The sequence below is a fragment of the Prionailurus viverrinus genome, chromosome A1 (genome assembly GCF_022837055.1).
Source record: "Prionailurus viverrinus isolate Anna chromosome A1, UM_Priviv_1.0, whole genome shotgun sequence".
In the NCBI taxonomy this organism is placed as follows: domain Eukaryota; kingdom Metazoa; phylum Chordata; class Mammalia; order Carnivora; family Felidae; genus Prionailurus; species Prionailurus viverrinus.
Window position 1 is genome coordinate 113290108 of NC_062561.1, and position 20061 is coordinate 113310168.

The following is a 20061-nucleotide window of genomic DNA, read 5'->3' on the forward strand; positions in this document are numbered from 1 at the left end:
AAGTGTCTCTGTGGGTATGTACTCAAACTAGGATAATCTGCATCCTTCAGATTGGTTTGTAATAGTTGTAGTTTCTCCAAGCATACAATTCTGAGTACATAAGGACAAAATTCTTGATCTTGAATTCTATTTTAGGGAATTTTAGCACTGATCTTACTCTCTTGGATTGGACCAAACACATGTGAACTTGTAACAGTTTTCAGTAGCTAATGGGTGTATTGTCTTTTCTCATTTTCTCATGCCCTAAGATAGCGTCCTACATTTTTGTTTGTCTGTAATGTTCACTAAAAATTCTGCTGGTCATCTTAGGAACTTCCCAATGCTTGAAGAATACATGTAAGCAGGATGAAGACTTTAACTACTCTTTTGGGATTTTAACTTGGCTCATTTTCTTCTTCTTAGCTGATACTCCTCCTCCTGCCTATATGCCACCAGACGATCAAATGGGTCAAGATAATTCCCAGCCCATGGATACAAGCAATAACATGATTCCTCAGATTATGCCTAGTATCTCCAGCAGAGGTAAGAGAAAAATACCATGTTTTATTGTTGTTGCTGTTTTGTTTGTTTTTAATTTTTTAGCCACTTTTAAGAAACCAACTTTATTGAAGCATAATTTATATACCCTAACATTTATCCATTAGAAGTGTACGATGCAGTGATTTTTAGTAATATGCATAAAGTTTGGCACCATCATCACAATCTGCTTGTAGAACGTATTCATAAGCTTTTTAGAAGATCCCCTGTGCCTATTTGCAGTCTATCCCTATTCCTTTCATCAGCTCCAGAGACCCTCTAGACTGTTTTCTGTCTATATAGATTTACCTTTTCTGAACATTTCGTGTATGTTGAATCACATAATGTGTAGTCTTGTGCATCTTGGCTTCTTTGATTTAGCATAATGTTTTCAAGGTTCTTTCACGTTGAACCATGTATCAGTAGTTTGTTCCTTTTTATTGCTGAATGATATTCCATGGTACGGATGTACCACATTTTTTTTATCCATTCATCAGTTGATGGACATTTGAAATATTTCTAGTTTTTGGCTCATATGAACAATACTGTTTGGAACGTTTGCATATAAGTCTTTGTATGGGCTTTGTTTTTATTTTTCTTGGATAAATGCCTAAGAATGGAATTTCTGACTCAATATGATAAATTTAACTATTTAAGAAAACTGCCAATTTCTACAAAGTGGCAGTATTGTTTCATATTCCTACCAGTAACATAGGAGGTTCCAGTTTCTCCACATGCTCTTGATACTTGTTATTGTCAGTCTTTTTATCTTTTTATCACCACTCTATCGATTTTAGTGCACGTGAAGTGGTGTCTCCTTGTTTTAATTTGCATTTCCATAATGAGTAATGATTGTTGAACATTCTTTATGTCCTTATTAGCCATTCATACATCTTTTTTCATGAAATAATTAAATCTTTTGCCCATTTTTTATTTGGGTTGTTTGTTTTACTGTTCACTTGTAAGAGTTCTTTATATATTCTGGATAGAATTCCTTTGTTAGATGTATGATTCGGAGGCATTTCCTGTCAGTCTGTGGGTTATTTTTGCATTTTCTTAATGCTTGTTTTTGGATTTTCTTTTGAGGCATGAAAATTTTTGATTTTTTTTCTATACCCTTATTTATTTACTTTTCAGTAAGTTTGAATCCTTGAGGGGTACAGTATCACATGGATTCTGTGACCAGTGGCTTTAGCAGGAAGATTGCTTTGGAATTTGGCACAAACTATGCCATTGTTTCCATGAGCATGAGTTACTTTTCCCCAGATTACTCTGGTTTCGTTCACTTTGCCACCAGGAGTCACTGTGACCTCTGCCTTGTACACATCAGCACATCTCTCTCCAGGGTAGAGTTCAGTTTCATCTCGAGCATAAACACTTTCAGTTTTAAGAAGAGCTTTGTGCTCCCTCTGGTCCTGGAGACCCCGCTTAGAGCCAGCAAAAATGGCCTTGGACCACAGCCTTCAGACATATTTGTCATTTTAGGAGTCCTGTTCCCAGCAGGCCTCCACAGGCTGCAAGATGGCAGAAGGAGCTGCAGGTTTTTAATTTTGACGCAGTCCAGTTTGTCAGTTCTTTCTTTCTTGATCATGCTTGTGGTGCTGCATTTAGAAAATCTTTGTCTATCCCAAAGTTGTGAAAATAGTTTCTGTTTTGTCTTTTTCTAGAAATTTTATAGCCTTAACTTTTACATTTAGGTCTGTGATTCATTTTGAGGTAAACTTTTTGTATGGTAAAGATCTGAATTCCTCTCTGTGCATGTAGATACCCAGTTGGGTGTAGCACTATTTTGTTGAAAGGTATCTACGATTTCTCCAACAAATTGCCTTGGCATGTTTTTCAGAAACCAATTGACCATATATGTAAGAGTTTGTTACAGGACTCTCAACTCATTCATTGATTTGTATATCTATACCTCATAGTCTAGGATACTTATTAAAGCTTCATAGTAAATTTTGAAAGCGAGAAGTGTTTTTTTGAAATTTGAAATTTGAAAGTGAGAAGAATTTTTTCTTTTTCAAAATCGTTTAGCACTTCTGCATTCTTTGCATTTCCGTATCATTTTGGTATCAGTGTGTAAATTTCTGCCTCCCCAAAATTCCTTCCCTGGATTTTGATAGAGATCACGTTGAATCTCTGAATCAGTTTGAGAGGTTTGCCATCGTCTTCCAGTGCACAGATGTGATATGTCTTCCCATTTATTTACATCTTCAAGTTTTCAGTATTGTTTTACTTTTGCTTTTCTCTATAGATGCATTCCTGAGGGAATGGAATTTCTTTAGAACTTCATATTTGGTTTCTTCTTAATTAAATACATTGAAATACAATTGATTTTCATATATTCATCTTGTAACCTGCAACCTTGCTGAACTCATTTATTCTAGTAGGGGTTTTTTGTGTGTATGCGAATTCCTTAGGGTCTTATGAATACAGGAACAGGTAAATAAAAAACAGCATTACATTTTTCCTATCCAATGTGGATGCCTTTTAATCTCTCTCTTATTAGTAGTATTAGAGGGCATATATGAAAACCTACAGCTGTCACCATCTTTAATGGTAAAACACTAGATTACTTTCCCCATACAATTGAAGATGTGGGGTGTGTGTGTGGCACACACACACACACATTTATGTTTATGAATATATTTATGAATATATTACTCAGCCATCAAAAAGAATGAAAATTTGCCATTTCCAACAATGTGGATGAAGCTAGAATGTATTATGCTAAGCGAAATAAGCAGAGAGAGACAAATATCATATGAGGTCACTCATGTGGAATTTAAGAAACAAAACAGATGAACATATGGGAAGGTGGGGGGGGGAGAAAAAAGGAAAACAAAGCACAAGAGACTCAACGATAGAGAACAAACAGGGTTGATGGAGGGAGGTGAGTGGGAGATGGGCTGGGTGGGTGACAGGTATTAAGGACGGCACTTGTGATGAGCACTGGGTTTTGTATGTAAATGGTGAGTCACTGAATTCTTCTGAAATCAATATTGCACTGCATGTTATCTAACTAAAATTAAAAAAGAAAAAAAAAGACAAGGATGCCTGCTCTCACCACTTGTACTTACCACTGTTCTGGCCGTAAACTACTAGGTCTCTTCTATTCCTAGTTTTCTGAGAATTTTTACCATGAATGGATGGTGGATTTTGTTAGAAGCTTTTTCCGCATCTGTCGAGATAATCAGATGAGGTTTTGTTCTTTTTTCTAACAGTAAGGTGTATTATATGAACTCGAAACCAATCTTTTATTCCTGGGATATTTCCATATAGTGTATAATTTTTTTTTTACATATTTTTAGATTAGATTTACTGATATTTTGTTGAGTGTTTTTACTTGTGTATTCATGAGGAAGGGATAGTGGTATGTAGTTTTGTTGGGTTGTCTTTATTCAGCATTGATATCAGAGTAATAATGACATCATGGAATGAGTTGGTAACTGTTCCCTCCTATTTTTGGAAGAGTTTGTTTGTATTATTTCTTCTTTAAATATTTGATAGAATTTACCAGTGAAGATATTTGGGCTTGGACTTTTCTTTGTGGGGAAATTTAATTCCTGTTCAATTTCCTTGATTCTGTCATTCTATTCAGAGTCTCTGGGTTTTTTGTTTGTTTGTTTGTTTGAGTCAGTTTTGGTAATTTGTATCTTGCTAGGAGTTTGTCTACTTTGTCTAGATTGTCTAATTGTTGACATAAAGTTTTTTGTGGTACACTTTTTAGTATTTCTCATTTCTGTGGGGGTTAGTGGTGATGTCTTCATTTCTGATTTTGGTAATTTGCGTCTTGTTCTTTTTTTCTTGGTTGGTTTTTAGCTAAAGGGTTGTTAATTTTGTTGATCTTTTGAAAGAACCAGCTTTTCTCTTTTTCACAGATTTCCAGTCCAGTCTGTCTTATTTTCTTTATTCTGCTTACTCTAGCCTTAGTTTGCTTCTCTTTCTATAGTTTCTTAAGGTGAAATCTTAGGTTATTGGTTTGAGTTGTTTCTTTTTTAGCATAGGAGTTCAAACCCATAACTTCTGATACATTTTGTTTTTGGATTTATTCAGTTCACAATATTTTTAAATTTCCCTTGTGATTTCTTACTTTGACCCTTTGTTTATTTAGCAACATGTTCATCAGTTTCCATATATTTCAGGATTTCCTCAGTATTTTCTGTTGGTTCCTAATTTAATTCCATTGTGGGAATATAAAGCATTGAACCTAAATTGTATGAGTTCCGTTCTTTTTAAAACTTACTGAGAATTGTTTTATGCATGTTTTTGTACAGCCTGTGACCTAAGAATGGTTTTTAGATTATTAAAGAGTCGTTGTGGGGCGCCTGGGTGGCGCAGTCGGTTAAGCGTCCGACTTCAGCCAGGTCACGATCTCGCGGTCCGGGAGTTCGAGCTCCGCGTCAGGCTCTGGGCTGATGGCTCAGAGCCTGGAGCCTGTTTCCGATTCTGTGTCTCCCTCTCTCTCTGCCCCTCCCCCGTTCATGCTCTGTCTCTCTCTGTCCCAAAAATAAATAAACGTTGAAAAAAAAAAAGTAGAAAAAAAAAGAGTCGTTGAGGTGCCTGGATGGCTCAGTCGGTTACACGTCCGATTTCGGCTCAGGTCATGATCTCACGGTTTGTGAGTTCAAGCCCTGCGTCGGGCTCTGTGCTGACAGCTCACAGCCTGGAGCCTGCTTCAGATTCTGTGTCTCCCTCTCTCTCTGCCCCTGCCTAGCTTGTACTCTGTCTCTCTCTCAAAAATAAATAAACATTAAAAAAAATGAAAAAAAAAAAAGAGTTGTTAAAGATGAATACGTGACAAAGATAGTCTGTAGCTTTCAAAATCTAAAATATTTGCATCTCACTTGGTCATGGAATTTAATCCTTCTTGTGTCTTGCTGGATTTAGCGGGCAGAAAAGGTTTGCCAGCTTCTGGCAGAGCAGTGGTCTATTTTAGAGACTAATTCCATGTGTTTGTGGGAAAAAAACTGTTTATTTTGATACCGTAGGATGTCTTAAGGTCTGTGGATTTTAGTTACATCAAGTTAGTAGTGTTGTTCAGGTCCTCTGTATCCTTGCTTATTTTCTTTCTAATTGTTCTATCAGTGATTGAGAGTGTGAGATTGCAGGTTGAGGCATCTCCAACTATTGCTGTTGAATCCTTTATTTCTACTTCCATTCCTGTTGGTTTTTGCTTCATATACTTTGAGGGCTCTGTTGGTAAAGTGAGCAATTTGGTATCCTTAAGTATATGCACAGTGTTGTGCAAACATCACTACTATCCATTTCCAGAACTTTCCATCATCTCAAACAGAACTCTTCCCATTAAACAGTAACTGCCCATCCCCCTTCCACTTAGCTCCTTGGTAGCTACCATTCTACTTTCTGTCTCTGAATTTGCCTGTCTAAGTGGAATCATACAATATTTGTCTTTTTGTGGCTGACTTCTTTCACTTAGCCTAATCTTTTCAAGGTTTATCCGTGTTATAGCATGTGTCAGAATCTCATGTCTTTATAAAGACTGAATGTGTTCTCTCGTATGCACGTTATTATATGCACTTTTGTGCCACATTTTGTTAATCCATTTATCGGTTGATGGACATTTGGGTTGTTTCTACCTTTTGGTAGAATAGTGAATAATGCCACTATGAATATTGTTGTCTAGGTATTTATTCGACTCTCTGCTTTTAATTCATTTGGATCCTATCCCTGGGAGTAGAATGACTGGATTTTGTGGTGATTCTGTTTAACTTTTTGAGGAACTGCCAAACTTTTTTTCCACAGCGGCTGTACCATTTACATTTCCCCTAGCAGGGCATTAGAGTTCTCATTTCTCTACATTCTTGCCAACTCTTGTTATTTTCTGTGTTTCTTGTTTTGTTTCATTTTTGTTTTTTTATATAATGGCTATCCTAATGGGTGTGAAGTGGTATCTCATTGTCTGTCTAAAGTCACTGTGTTTTGAGACCTTAAACTCCTTAGTATATGACCAGTTAGAAGAAGTAAGGTACTGCCATTTTACACATTTCTTAAAAGGATGGTGTTTTTGTGTACTTTGCATGTGTTTGTGATGATACCATATGAGTGTATGTCACATGTGTTTTCCCAGGACCCCCGCATTTCTCAAAATAGTTAAATTTCAGGCCTCCCTAGTAGTTTTGTTAATAACTTTGTGAATAATATCTTTGCTTTTTCAAGGTCTAGAATTTATCTAGGAATTTTGCCATACTAATTTTCTTGTAATTCCTAGAATCTCCCTTCATTTGGATCAAAATGTCTCAGACGTGAATTTCTGGATGTGAATTCTTCCACCTCCCCTTATTCACTTTGCAGCCTAAGATGGCTTTTTAAATCTCTCAGCTTCCCTTTCTCCATTTGTAAATTAAACAGAGAGAATGTCTGCCCAGGAATTGTTAGTTGTTGATTGGATTAGATGCTCTGTGTAATGACCATGGCATACCGCGTCAGGAAATACCCAGTGAATGGTGTTCTCATCCTCCTTGAAAATACGGAGAGGATTTACTTCACCTGTCATCTTCCTTTTCCTCTTTCTCCTGACTGTGCAGAGGGCGGAGTGCAGTTTCCTGCTGTTGCGTGTGAGACACTCCTTGCTGTACTGTTTGTCTCGGCCTAACAGCTTAGTCCCTTTAGAGGAACTTGGCACTCCAGTCTTCTTGCCCTCCTTAGATATGTTTTCTCACCGAAGTTTCCTGTCATTTCAGTCCTATTTTGTGTTTTTTCTCTCTGTTTTCTTTGACAGATAGGTGACAGAAGGGAACTCAGAGTTAAACTGTAGCACCTTGAATTGCCAGTTGACAGTGTGTCCCTTGCCTTGAGCAGAGACAAAGCTCTTCATTCTCTTCTTTTTTTCCAAACCAAAATTGTCTTTTTAGTTGTGCTTAGCATTTTTTCTCTGCAGGCTTCTGCTTGGCTCTGGCTTTCCTGATACTATTCTTAAAACTGCCTGAAACTCATTTGTCTGTGTCTGGTTATGGGCCCCTCCCTGTTCCATCTTTTGTATAAACTTCTTTAAATTCTGACCTCTTAGGACTTCTCTTTATGGGTCCACATTGGTTTATTTTTCTCTGGTCCTGCTTATCTGAATTCTTTGCAGTTGAATAACCAGTGCTGAGTTTATAAAAGTTAACCAATTCTTTTGCATGGTCTGCCTCGGCCACATAGCCGCTATTAGGGGTTTTTGGACATTTTTTTATGTCTGTCTTTTTTGAAAGAAAACTTGAGGGTTCATCACTTATCTTCCTCATTTCAGCCTCAAGAAAGAAACCCTGTGAGCATTGGAAGAAGAGTTTCATGTGTCCCTTCCATCCATTGCATCCATTAGGAATTGTTGACTTTCACAACAAGATTTTGGCCGATAGTTGATGTATAAATCTTTTTCCATAGGCAGTTCTGGCCTTTAACATTAGTATGTATACCACCTTTTACCAAAGTTAATGCTCACTTAGTTGTGTGTGTGTGAGTGTGTGTGTGTGTGTGTTTTCAACAGACTTTATTTTTTATATGAGTTTTAGGTTCACAGCAAATAAGAGTATAAAAGTACAGGTCATTCTCACCTCCCATCCCCACCCCCGCCTCCACACATGCACAGCCTGGCCAGCTACCAAAACCCTACACTGGAGTGGTCCATTTCTTACAATCGATGAACCTGCCTTTACCATCATTATCATCCCAAATTGATAATTTACATTAGAGGCCGTTTTTGGTGTGTGTTTTGTGGATTGTAACAAATGAATGTAGTAGCGAAGTATATGGAAGTATACCTATGGTATACAGAATAGTTTCACGGCCCTAAAAATCCTCTATGCTTTGCCTGCTCATCCCTCATTCATCCCTCATTCATCCCTCATTCATCCCTCATTCATCCCTCATTCCCTCTGACTCCTGGTAATTTTTCTGTCTCCATAGTTTTGCCTTTTCCAAAATGTCATCTAATTAGAATCATATAGTATGCAGCCTCATCACATTGGTTTCTTTCACAGAGTAACATGCATTTAAGTTTCATCTCTTTTCATGGTTTGATAGCTCATGTCTCTGTTGAGCTGAATAATATTCTGTCATCTGGGTGTACCAGAGTTTGTTTTCCACTCACCTACTGAAGGACATCTTGCTTGCTTTTAAGTTTTGGCAAATATGAATAAGGCTGCTGTACACATCTATGCGTAGGTTTTTATGTGGAATAAATTTTTAGCTCCTTTGGGTAAATACTGAGCGTGTTTGCTGGTATATGGTTATATGGTAAGAGTATGTTAAGTTTTGTAAGAAACTGCCAAACTGTCTTCCAAAGTGGCTGTACCATTTTATGTTCCCACTAGCAGTGAATCAGAATTTTTATGGCTCCACATACTCACCAGCATTTGGTGTTGGCCCTCTTTTGGATTTTGGCCATTCTAATGTCCCTATAATGTCACTGCCATCTATAGTGGTATTTTACTGCTATTTTAATTTGCATTTACTGATGGCATACAATGTGGGGCCTCTTTTCATATGCTTATTTGTTATGTGTCTATCTTCTTTGAATGAGGTGGCTGTTTATGTATTTAATCAATTTTTTTTAATTGGGTTATTTATTTTCTTGTTGGATTTTAAGAGTTCTTTGTATATTTTGGATAATAGTCCTGTACCAGATATGTCTTTTGCATGTATGGACAGAGGATCTGAATAGACATTTTTCCAAAGAAGGCATAAAGATGGCAACAGACATACGAAAAGATGCTCAGTGTCATTAATCATCAGGGAAATGCAAATCAAATCACAGTGAGACACCACCCCACACCAGGCTGAACAGCTAGTATCAAAAAGACAAGAAATAAGGATTGACGAGGATGTGGAGAAAAGAGAACCTGGTACACTATTTGTGGGAGTGTAGATTGGGGCAGCCACTGTGGAAAACAATACGCAGATTCCTCAAAAATTTAAAAATAGAAACACTGTATTTTCTAGTAATTCCACTTCTGGTTATTTATCCAAAGAAAGTGAAAACACTATTTTTTTTTTGAAAACACTAATTTGAAAAGATATCTGCACCTCTGTGTTTGTTGCAGCATTATTTACAATAGCCAATATATGGGAGCAACTTAAGTGTCCATTGGTACATAAATGGATAAAGGAGATTTATACACAGTGGAATATTACTCAGCCATAAAAATGAGATCTTGCCATTTTGCATCAACATAGATGGATCTAGAGGCTGGCTACTCTGCTAAGTGACATAAGTCACAAATACAAATTTGTCACAAAGACAAATACCATATGATTTTACACATGTGTTGTATAATGTTGTGTGGTGACTGGTGGTAACTGCTCGTATTGTGGTGAGCGGTGAGTAATGTATAGGGATTATCTAATCACTGCATTGTATGCCTGGAACTAAAGTGATGTTGTATGTCAACTATACATCAGTTATAAAAATTTTAAAGAAAAAAAAATAAATGTAATGTTGCCTATCCTTGTATTTGTATTTGATAATTTTTTTTTTTTTTTTTTCAACGTTTATTTATTTTGGGACAGAGAGAGACAGAGCATGAACGGGGGAGGGGCAGAGAGAGAGGGAGACACAGAATCGGAAACAGGCTCCAGGCTCTGAGCCATCAGCCCAGAGCTTGACGCGGGGCTCGAACTCACGGACCGCGAGATCGTGACCTGGCTGAAGTCGGACGCTTAACCGACTGCGCCACCCAGGCGCCCCTGTATTTGATAATTTTTCAAATCATCATATTCAAGGCTTTTTTTTTTTTTTTTTGATACAGACTCAAAGTCAGGGAGGAACAATGAGATTTAAGTGGAATATCTGAAAGTATTTTTCATAGAGCGCTTGGGTTTGGTTAAAAGGAAACAAAGAATCTGGGGTTTCTAATTCACTCATTAAATGTTCTGTTTTTTGTATTTTTGTCTGGTTTGTTTACAGATGTTCAGCCTGTTGCCTATGAGGAGCCCAAACATTGGTGTTCAATTGTCTACTATGAATTAAACAATCGTGTTGGGGAGGCTTTTCATGCATCTTCTACTAGCGTGTTAGTGGATGGATTCACAGACCCTTCAAATAACAAAAGTAGATTCTGCTTGGGGCTGTTGTCAAACGTTAATCGTAATTCAACAATTGAAAACACTAGGCGACATATTGGAAAAGGTAATTTTGTCATTTCCCTGCGTTCAGTTGAAATGAGTCCTTTGCTGTACTTGCCGTTTACCATGTATCATGGAAGGTGCTGGCGCAGAAGATGAGCCTAGAGCATGGGTGCTGCTCTCCAGTTCTGCTGGTGAATGTATTAAGACCTAATCAGTCCTCTTTTCCTTCTCCTGCTTAGTTTTACTTCTTAGTACTTAGGATCTGAAATTATATTATTTCTGTGTTTATTTTTTGAGTATCTTCCTGATTGGAATGTAAGCTTTACAGAAATACGCATTGTTCATAGCAGTATTTTCAGCAGTGCCTGGCTCATAGTAAATACACAGCAAATATTTGTGAAATATAGGAGTGCTGGTGGAAGAGTAGAATTTATTAATTGAGGTATTTGTAGAGTATTTTGAGTTGAAGTGCCTTGTAAGAATTTCTCTTATGTTGGAGGAGCCGGATTACAGGTAGGGAATCCAATTTGAATGATACAAGTTTCCAGTGGCTTCACCACTATTCCTCCTGCCTTTTAAATTCAGGTAACAAGGTTTCATTTATATTTCATCCTGTAAGACAGTTGCCACAACAAACAAGGAACTTTCCACACCTCAGTCAAAGGGCAGAGTCCCATGCATCAAGTGGCCAGGAAGGAAACCTATCCCAGGTGGAGTGTATTACCTGTCTCCTAAGAAGTGTAGTTTTTACCACTTGCTGTTTTTGGCTTCTTTGACTTGAGAAAGTCTTAGTCCCAGTTAGGAGAAGATGTACATAATTATCGTTGTAAAGTGATTTCTTGTAGAAGAGATTCAGCAAAATACTGTGGCCAAAAATAAGTTGAAAAGAAAGTTTCCATTCTTTTTTGACTCTTGCCATCTTGGTGCAATTTTGTAGGTGAAATGCCTCACTTCTATGCATTGATTTTTGCACTACAGTAGGGTAATTTAAGAGAAATCTACTTGGTGAATTCTTAGTTCTGGAATCTGTTTTCCCTTTTTTTCTAGTACCCAGTTCTAGGATCCCTTCTTCTGTGTGCCATTTTTATTTGCTCAGAAACAAAACAACAGCTTTTCGTATCACAGCCTGATACAAGTCTGTGACTCACATGTGTATGGGGTATGTGTTATAAAGATGGTCTTATTAGCACTGTTCGGGTAGTGAAAAGTTGGAAATAACCTAAACTTTAACTACATAATTTGAAGTTTTAATATTGAAATTACATTTATATATTATTTACATATATATTTTTTAAATAGAAAAACCATTCTTTTTAGGGGAAGTGAAATAAATCTGTTTAGAACCCCTTCCTGTGAACTGAAATTACATATGTGGTTTAGGGTCTCTTTTTTTTTTTTTTTTTTTTAAGTTTATATATTTATTTTGAAAGGGAGAGAACGAACAAGGGTGGGGCCGAGAGAGAAGGGGGACAGAGGATCCCGAGGGGGGACAGAGGATCCCAGGGGGGTTCTGTGCTGACAGCAGAGAGGATTTAGGGTCTTTGAATGCTGCTGTACCCTCCATTAGTAAAAAGAGTGCAAAACACTCTGCCAACTGACTCTATGATAGTTAAGAGCGCCAGCTTTCCTTTGAAAGGACTCATCATAGGTGTGCCTTTTTTGTCTTTTTGCCTTCGCTTTCTCTCATAGAGCTAACAAGTGATTGTTGGCAAAGAGAAGACAACCTAAGAACTGATAATAATCTGCCAGCCTGAGGGTTAAGTCTTGGTTACTTGAGGACCACTGTAGAATTCAGGCAGACATTATTAACCTCTTCCTTATCTTCGGCACCATAGGCCCTCTAGTGGTAGCTTCTACCTCCAGACTTTGCACGGTTGCTGTGGATTAGTGGGTGTTCTTGGTTGCACCCCATACAGCCTCTTTGATTTCATTATACTGATTTATTAAGGTGAGTCTTGGAATGCTCGTCTTTTTAAGGTGTTCATCTGTACTACGTTGGTGGCGAGGTGTACGCGGAGTGCCTCAGTGACAGCAGCATATTTGTACAGAGTAGGAACTGCAACTTTCATCACGGCTTTCATCCTACCACTGTCTGTAAGATTCCCAGCAGTTGCAGCCTCAAAATTTTTAACAATCAAGAGTTTGCTCAGCTTCTGGCTCAGTCTGTCAACCATGGATTTGAGGCGGTGTATGAGCTCACCAAAATGTGTACCATTCGAATGAGTTTTGTCAAGGTGAGTGGGTTGTAAGCTGTAGCTTAATTTGAGTCACTGTAAATATGTAGTTCATATTTCTGTAGGTTATGATTCTAAAAAGTAATTCTTAAAATGCAAGGTGGGATTTACTTTTTGACTTGACTTAATAGGTTTTTAAATGATGTTGTTGAATTTAAGGCTTTAACCACTCAATAGGTCTAAGTAGTAATTTTATAATCCAGACATTATAAAATGCATAGTACTGACAATGATTTTGATATGAATAGGGGCTGAATTTATAAAGAATTTCAATTAAAGACTAAATTGCTAGAAAGCATTTCACATTAAAATTGCTTTTCAAGTTCCTTAACCTCTGCAATTTCAATTGTTATTAGATCCCACTGGAGTGACTTAAAAAATTCTTCAAAATACTAATATTATCTTCCAGGTATTTAACCTCTGTTACTGAGGATTTGCAAAGTTGAATGTTTCAAATTCATCATTTGCTCTTGGCCTGATTTCATTGGCATTCCAAAGATGATGGTTCATGAGTAAAATTAGGGAAGAGTTTTAGTTGATACATGTAAGCATCCTGTACTACATCCACTTGGTCCTTACGGATTTAGCCAAAGAAGAGCATCTGTGAAATGCTGCATGTGGACTTTTTTTTTTGACATTCAGAAGAATAGTCCAGTGTTTCCTTACTGTTTTGCTATAGGTCTGTTTTATGCATCACTTTATCAGCAGTCCCGAAGGCATGCCCCTCTCCATAGAAACCTAACTTTTGTATATTTAATTTCTACTCCACCACCCCTAAGCCTAATTTATCCATGCCAGCACTACTTTAAGCAGTAAAGCAGAGGATTTGGTAAATCCAGGCAAATAAAAGTGAAAAAATATATTTTAATCTTTATCTAGAGTTTTAGGTTAAAATATTCCAGCTTCCTTCATCCCAGCTACATTAATTACATTTGCATGCATTGATGAGATCTACAGTGCCTTCCTTAACTGATAGTTAAAAAAAAATCAAAAACAAAAAAACCCCAAACCTAAAAACTAAAAGCTTTTTCCTAACAAAATCTGATGTGAATGTACATGAGACTGTAAGTTTTGTTTATCTCATTGAGAATGTATCTCACTGCAGAAATACTTATGTTTTAATTATGAGATATTGTACTGTATTAACTTTCTAAACTAAAAAAAAAAAAAAAAGAATTCTAAAACCTATCTTGTTCCAAGGATTCCTATTAAGGGACTCCTATCTCTTTCCAAAAGTTCTGCAACTCTGTTGCTTTGAATTCCATGGTGAATCCTAAGATTGGTTTGGTGATCTCTATTGTTAAAGTATCTTTTTGTTAGTATGTTAAAATTGGTTTAGACTGGTTTACAGTTTAAAGAGGGCTTTGCTGTGATATCTTTTCATTTTCTTAGGGCTGGGGAGCAGAATATCACCGGCAGGATGTTACCAGCACCCCGTGTTGGATTGAGATTCATCTTCATGGGCCTCTTCAGTGGCTGGATAAAGTCCTTACTCAGATGGGTTCCCCTCTGAACCCCATATCTTCCGTCTCATAGTGCAGAAGTAGTCTTTTCAATTATATTATTCGTGGACTCGTTTTAATCTTAGGGAAACTTTTCAGTACAGATACTGTGAGCTTATATGGAAAACAGATATTACACCTTTTTTTTTTTTCTACATAATTGTGACCAATACATTTGTATTTTGTGACGAATCTACATTTGTTTGTTATTCGTGTTCATGTGATTAACTCTCAAAAGTGTTGTGAAAAATGTAAAGTAGAAGTATTGTACCCCAAATTCACAGGTTTGGCATTGATCTTAAACTGGAACATAATTTTGCCTTATTGCCCCAACAGCCTGTTATTTGTTCAGTTTCTTGGAAAAATATAATGCGTCACATGATGAAAAATTATAATAGAAAAAGAAAGTATGTGGTGAAAATTCTTCCCTTCTACTTTTAACCCTACAGGAAATGTACTTTTTCCAGTTTCTTTGTCCTACCAGTGTTAAGAAAGTGTAGTTCGTTGTTTTCTGAAAGCATGTGGTAGGAGCTGAAAAGAAACTATAAAAAAAAAAATCTTCTGTTTGAAGGAACACTATGCACTGCTCTCACAAGTAGTGTTCAGTAAAAGCAAAGTGATAGTTTTCTAGATGATGTCATAAAATGTACATTTACTACAGCTAAGTGTTTGTCAGTCTGTTGTGGCTTCATTCAGTATATCTTTTGTAAAACATTTCCTTTTTTTAAGAAAAATTATTGTAAACACCAGATCTCCAGTATATGTCATTTACTCCGAGTCTGTCCCGAGTACTACTTTATATAGCTAGTGCATGCGCGGCCTTGTTCAGCTTGGCTACTTTTGGCCACTGTTGCAAGAACTCTAACTTTGACATGCATTAATCTTCTGTTTTGCACTTTGATGGGTGACAGTTTTTAGTGTAACCTTTTGTGTAACACACTCAAGTGACTTGGACTTCGATGCTCATCCTTACTTACTTGGTACCCCTTTTGTATTAACAAACACTGCGGTTTATAGATTACAGTTGTAGGAAGTTAGACTTTTTCTACCTTTTTTGTATTTTCGACCTAGTTTATAAGACTGTTATTCTGTAGCTCCAATGTAAGGTGCCTTTCTAATTGCCTACCATTCTCTGGGTGTCACTTGTGTTGGAAAGTCACACACTCCTCCCATTGCTCTTACTGGCGTCAGTTGCCCCTAGTAAGGAAAGGACCTGTGTGCGGTAGCCGTAAGAACCTCTTCGGTCTGACCCTGGGTTGGGGCTGCTGGTCTGGTACTTAAACGAGTAAGCAGTGGTTGTTGAGATAGTTGATTTTGAAATAGTCACGTATCAGAGAATGCAGACTATTCTCTCAGTTCCCACATATGCTCTGTTTTTTCCCATTTGTTAGCACTTCCATGGATGCTAATGTCCCAGAACACTAGTCCTCGGAGAGGAAAGACACGAAAACTCTAAAATACCTGTTCGTTCAGTCATGCTTGAAGGAAGGACTTTTAACCTCTCTTTCTAGAGAGCAGCCAAATGGACACTTGGTTATGGCATGAGAACAAAGATGTTATTTTGAAAAAAAGTGACCTAATTTACCTCTCAGAGAAAGCTATTTTCTGGTGCCTTTTGAAAGTATATGGAGCCATGTCAGTCTTCTATTTAAAGTGCTAGTTTGGTTTGACTTTCTCTCCTTTGCCCTTTCTGCATTTTTTGAGGAAAGGAGAATACAGTTCCTTTTTTCTGTGACATTATTTATTGCTTTTACAAAGTGCAGCCAGTGGATGGCTTTAGTTCTGTCAGATGAAGTGCCATATATGTTTCAGCTCACAGTCCTTTGCTGGGTCAAAGGATACTTTCTGACAGTCACCTGAGCCTTCAACATAAGTAAGTTTTACGTGACCTGCATTCTTAATCTTCCACACTTGTGTCAGCCACATGAAAGAGAATTATTTGCCTAGTGTTAGAACCTAGCTATTTATGTCGTTCTTTTACTTACCAGGCTTATGGCATAGTCTTTGGAACAAATGTGTAGGAAGAAACCACCCAGGTTGAATGACGGATACGTGTAATCAACTTCCATGGACTTGAACTGGTGGAAACTGTTGAATTGTTTTATTGATGTTTTCAATTGATTTCATTAAAAATTGTTTTTATTCATGTTATGGTCTTTAGAGTTGTTGAGATTTTATGCGATTGGTCTTTTCTGTCTTTTCCTTAAGGAGTTGTGTCTCATGAAGGTCATTACTGAAGCTATTGACCGTTCAGAGTTCCATGGAAGAGTAGAAGCCTGTGGTCTTAACTAAAAGTCATTAACTATATACCCCTGGATTTTAACTGAAAATTTTATGCAGTTGCTTCTGTAATTCCCGGGTGTGTCCAAAATCTATGGATGGGAAGTAAAAATTGCCAGTGAGATTTTAAAAACTAAAATTCTGACCAATGAAGACACTTCTGAAAGAAACCATTTCAGAAAATTACAGTTTTAAATTTTTATTTAGACTTTGGAATGTTTCATGGTCAAATTTATGAAAACATCACCACTAGAACAATCAGACATTTCATATTAATATTTGCAAGCTGAAAAGAGTAGAGCCTGGGAATAATAAAATTACAACCAGGTTGGTAAATGCAAAAAGAGAAATAGAATGAAAATTCATCTGAGTAATGAATTAACCCAAGAAAAAGATATTTGGAAAAACAATTTAAGAGTTGCATTTGGACCAGCGTGTTTGTATAATGAAGTATTATGGTCTGTTTGGTATTGCCTGGCTTATATTTTAGAATGTAAACTATTAGGCATGTTATTGATCTTCTGAAGCTAACACTTTTTCTTTAGAGATTAAGACATCAATCAAAATGTCAAGTATATACATCAGAATATAAATCATTTTTCACATTTTATTATTATGTAAGGAACCTATGGTAATAGAATTGGCTGGGTTTCTTAGTTGAAATCCACAGTAAGATTCCTAGGTAGTTCAGTGAGCTATACCTAATAGTATAGAAAGAGGATGTAGCTACTTGATACTTTTCATAACATTTGAGGGTAAGATATCCTTTTAAGATGTAAAATGATCAAGACGTGGTCCCATCTGAAATCTCTTGTCAAGATGAGAACTGGGGCTCACAGGGAACCTGTGGGAAACAGTTCTGTCACAGTGTTCTGTTGAAGGAGAAGATTTGTAGAGAATATGAACTCCTGCCAGTAGCAGAGAACCTCCAGAAAGTCTGATGGTACCTGTTTAAGTACTCTATTTCTGTTCTAGAAAACATCTGATATGCCAGCTTGGATCCATTTCTTTATTCTCTTTATGGTTGTTTGCTCAGTGTTCCTTTGAATCGTTATCACTTCCCCACTTAAAATGCGTTAATGTCTTTTATACTTACTGAAGAAGGAAGACTCTGGATAATTGAGCTTCCGATGATGACTTCAGTTTTGGATCTGTTAACCTTTAAGAGGATCAGAGCCCTTCTTTGTTGTATTACTTAAATCCTTGTTCACTCTCTCAGGTAGGAATATAAATATGTGTTCTCTTCATACCCATCAGCTAGATAAGCAAGGATCTTTTAAGATAGTAGTTAGCATGGTGGTTTCAGGCATGTTTGGTGATTTTTCTGGGAGGTAGTTTTCCTATACATTGGTTTGTGGGTGGTCTCTTGAGATACTAACTAGGGCAGCTTTCTGGGGGGCAGGCTCTTATTTGAGACCCATTTCCTCCAGAGCAGCAGCATTTTCCTCTTTGATAGAGATGGGATTTGGGAGAGGTTTTCTTCTCACAGAAGATGCATGTATGGAAAGTGAGAATTCAAGGCATTTCTTCTGCGTTAAAGACTTTTGCCTGCTGGACAGAAGCTTGGACAGTTCTTTGGAATTCACTGGGTTATAGTTCAGCATTTCCTAATTATGAGAGGTAACAGTGTTTATCAAGCCTTTGTTTTATTGGATTATTCACAATAGAAACTTAACTTCTAAAATACAACTGTGTTACAACTGAAGTGTTACCCTAAAATTGGATGGTTTGTAAAAACCAATGAGAGGTATTTTACATAGCAATTTTTTTTTTAAAGTAAGAGCGTGTGATACAATATTTGCTGGTAGCAATTGCTGTTAAACAAATGATGGGATGTTTGGGTGAAAACATCCAGCCATAGAGTAGGTTTCTTCTGTCATTCATGGCAGAGTGAAAAAGGTGTGCATGGTTTTCATCCAAATAATTCAATTCTTGAAATTGTTAGCAATCATTATAAACCATTGTCCTCTAAGGATTTATTTGAAGATACTGTTATTAAAAAGTTCAGAATTTTGTGTACAGGTAGATTCTTGCCCCCCATTAATAAGTAGTGCCTTCTTGATACTAGCTGGTATTAACTATAATAAAACTACAGTGAGGCCAAACAATCCCACTTTCCTTATAAAGAAGACATTTTTAGAGTCAGATATTCCTTTCTAATATCATTGGAGATAATGTTGCTTTGATTTATTCATGAAGTATTTTATATGTAGGGACTCTTGAAGATAATAGTTGGGCAAGCTATTGTCTTCTTAATCTGTTTGGTTAAAATTGCATTTTAAGGATCACTTATTTTAAAATTGGATCGGATTGTAATCATGAGAACTGGATGTATGTGTGTACCTGCCCATCTTCTCTTAAAAAGATACTCATATGCAGATGATAAAGACCAAACCAGTGGCTGCAGTATAGGTCCGCTTCTTGTTCTGCTTCTGTTTATGTGGTAGAAAATGAAATTCTAGCAATATGCTTCAATTCTGTTACCTTTTTGATACTTATAAAAATGTATTAGGTTTTACTATACTGTGCTTTTTCAAAGCCATAACTCTTAAGAACTTTGTTTTTGCATATTGTTTGCTAATACTTTATTTTAATAAACCTCAAAACCTGCTTATGTGTCTGTTGGGTCTTTTTGTGTGTGTGTGTGTGTGTGTGTGTGTGTGTGTGTTGGGGGGGAAGGGGGTTTCTTTCGGTACTTTCTTTTGACCTAACGTCTTTGACTGAATGGACTTGTAAAAAGGGTGAGTTGACCAGTCGCTGTGACTGGCTGTGTTATCTGTTTGTGTGCGCTAACAATAGGAAATGGATATACCATGCCTCCTTCCTCCGTGGGAGATTGGCTCAGAATGTAGTGTTTCTTCATTCTGTTTGTAAGAGAGTTGATGTGTTTTTCTTTGTTTAGCTTAGTGTAGTTTAGTTGGATTTTGAAAAAGTATTTAGATCTAGAGTCTGGGGTATTTTCATTTAACCGCTAGTTTCCCTTCTGTAGATCTATCTGTAAATGAGCGGTCTTGACTGCATGATTGGGAGGTAGAGTAGTAGCTATGGGTTCTGCCTGCCTCCGTGGGAGTCCTGGGCCTCATAGTTCTGTTCGCTTTGTGCCTTTAGGCAAGTTGATTAACCACTCTGTACCTCAGTTTCCTGATCTGTAAAGTGAAAGTATTTAGATCTAGAGTCTGGGGTATTTTCATTTAACCGCTAGTTTCCCTTCTGTAGATCTATCTGTAAATGAGCGGTCTTGACTGCATGATTGGGAGGTAGAGTAGTAGCTATGGGTTCTGCCTGCCTCCGTGGGAGTCCTGGGCCTCATAGTTCTGTTCGCTTTGTGCCTTTAGGCAAGTTGATTAACCACTCTGTACCTCAGTTTCCTGATCTGTAAAGTGAAAGTCTACTGTATAGTATTTTGGGAAAGATTAAAGAAAATACAAATAAAGTACTTAGAGCAGTGCCTGGCACATAAGAAC

General features: G+C 37.1%; 1 protein-coding gene across 2 annotated transcripts in view; it reads left to right on the forward strand.

Moving 5' to 3' along the window:
• The window catches only part of SMAD5 (SMAD family member 5), a 50044-nt gene extending 30837 nt beyond the window's left edge, over nt 1-19207 (forward strand). For both annotated transcript variants that reach the window (XM_047864310.1, XM_047864301.1), the window contains exons 4-7: nt 403-522; nt 10421-10642; nt 12559-12815; nt 14208-19207. In XM_047864310.1, coding sequence (XP_047720266.1) covers nt 403-522; nt 10421-10642; nt 12559-12815; nt 14208-14351 — 743 coding nt within the window. In that variant the 3' untranslated portion in view covers nt 14352-19207. The remainder of the gene's footprint in view (nt 1-402; nt 523-10420; nt 10643-12558; nt 12816-14207) is intronic.
• Nucleotides 19208-20061: the final 854 nt, after the last annotated feature.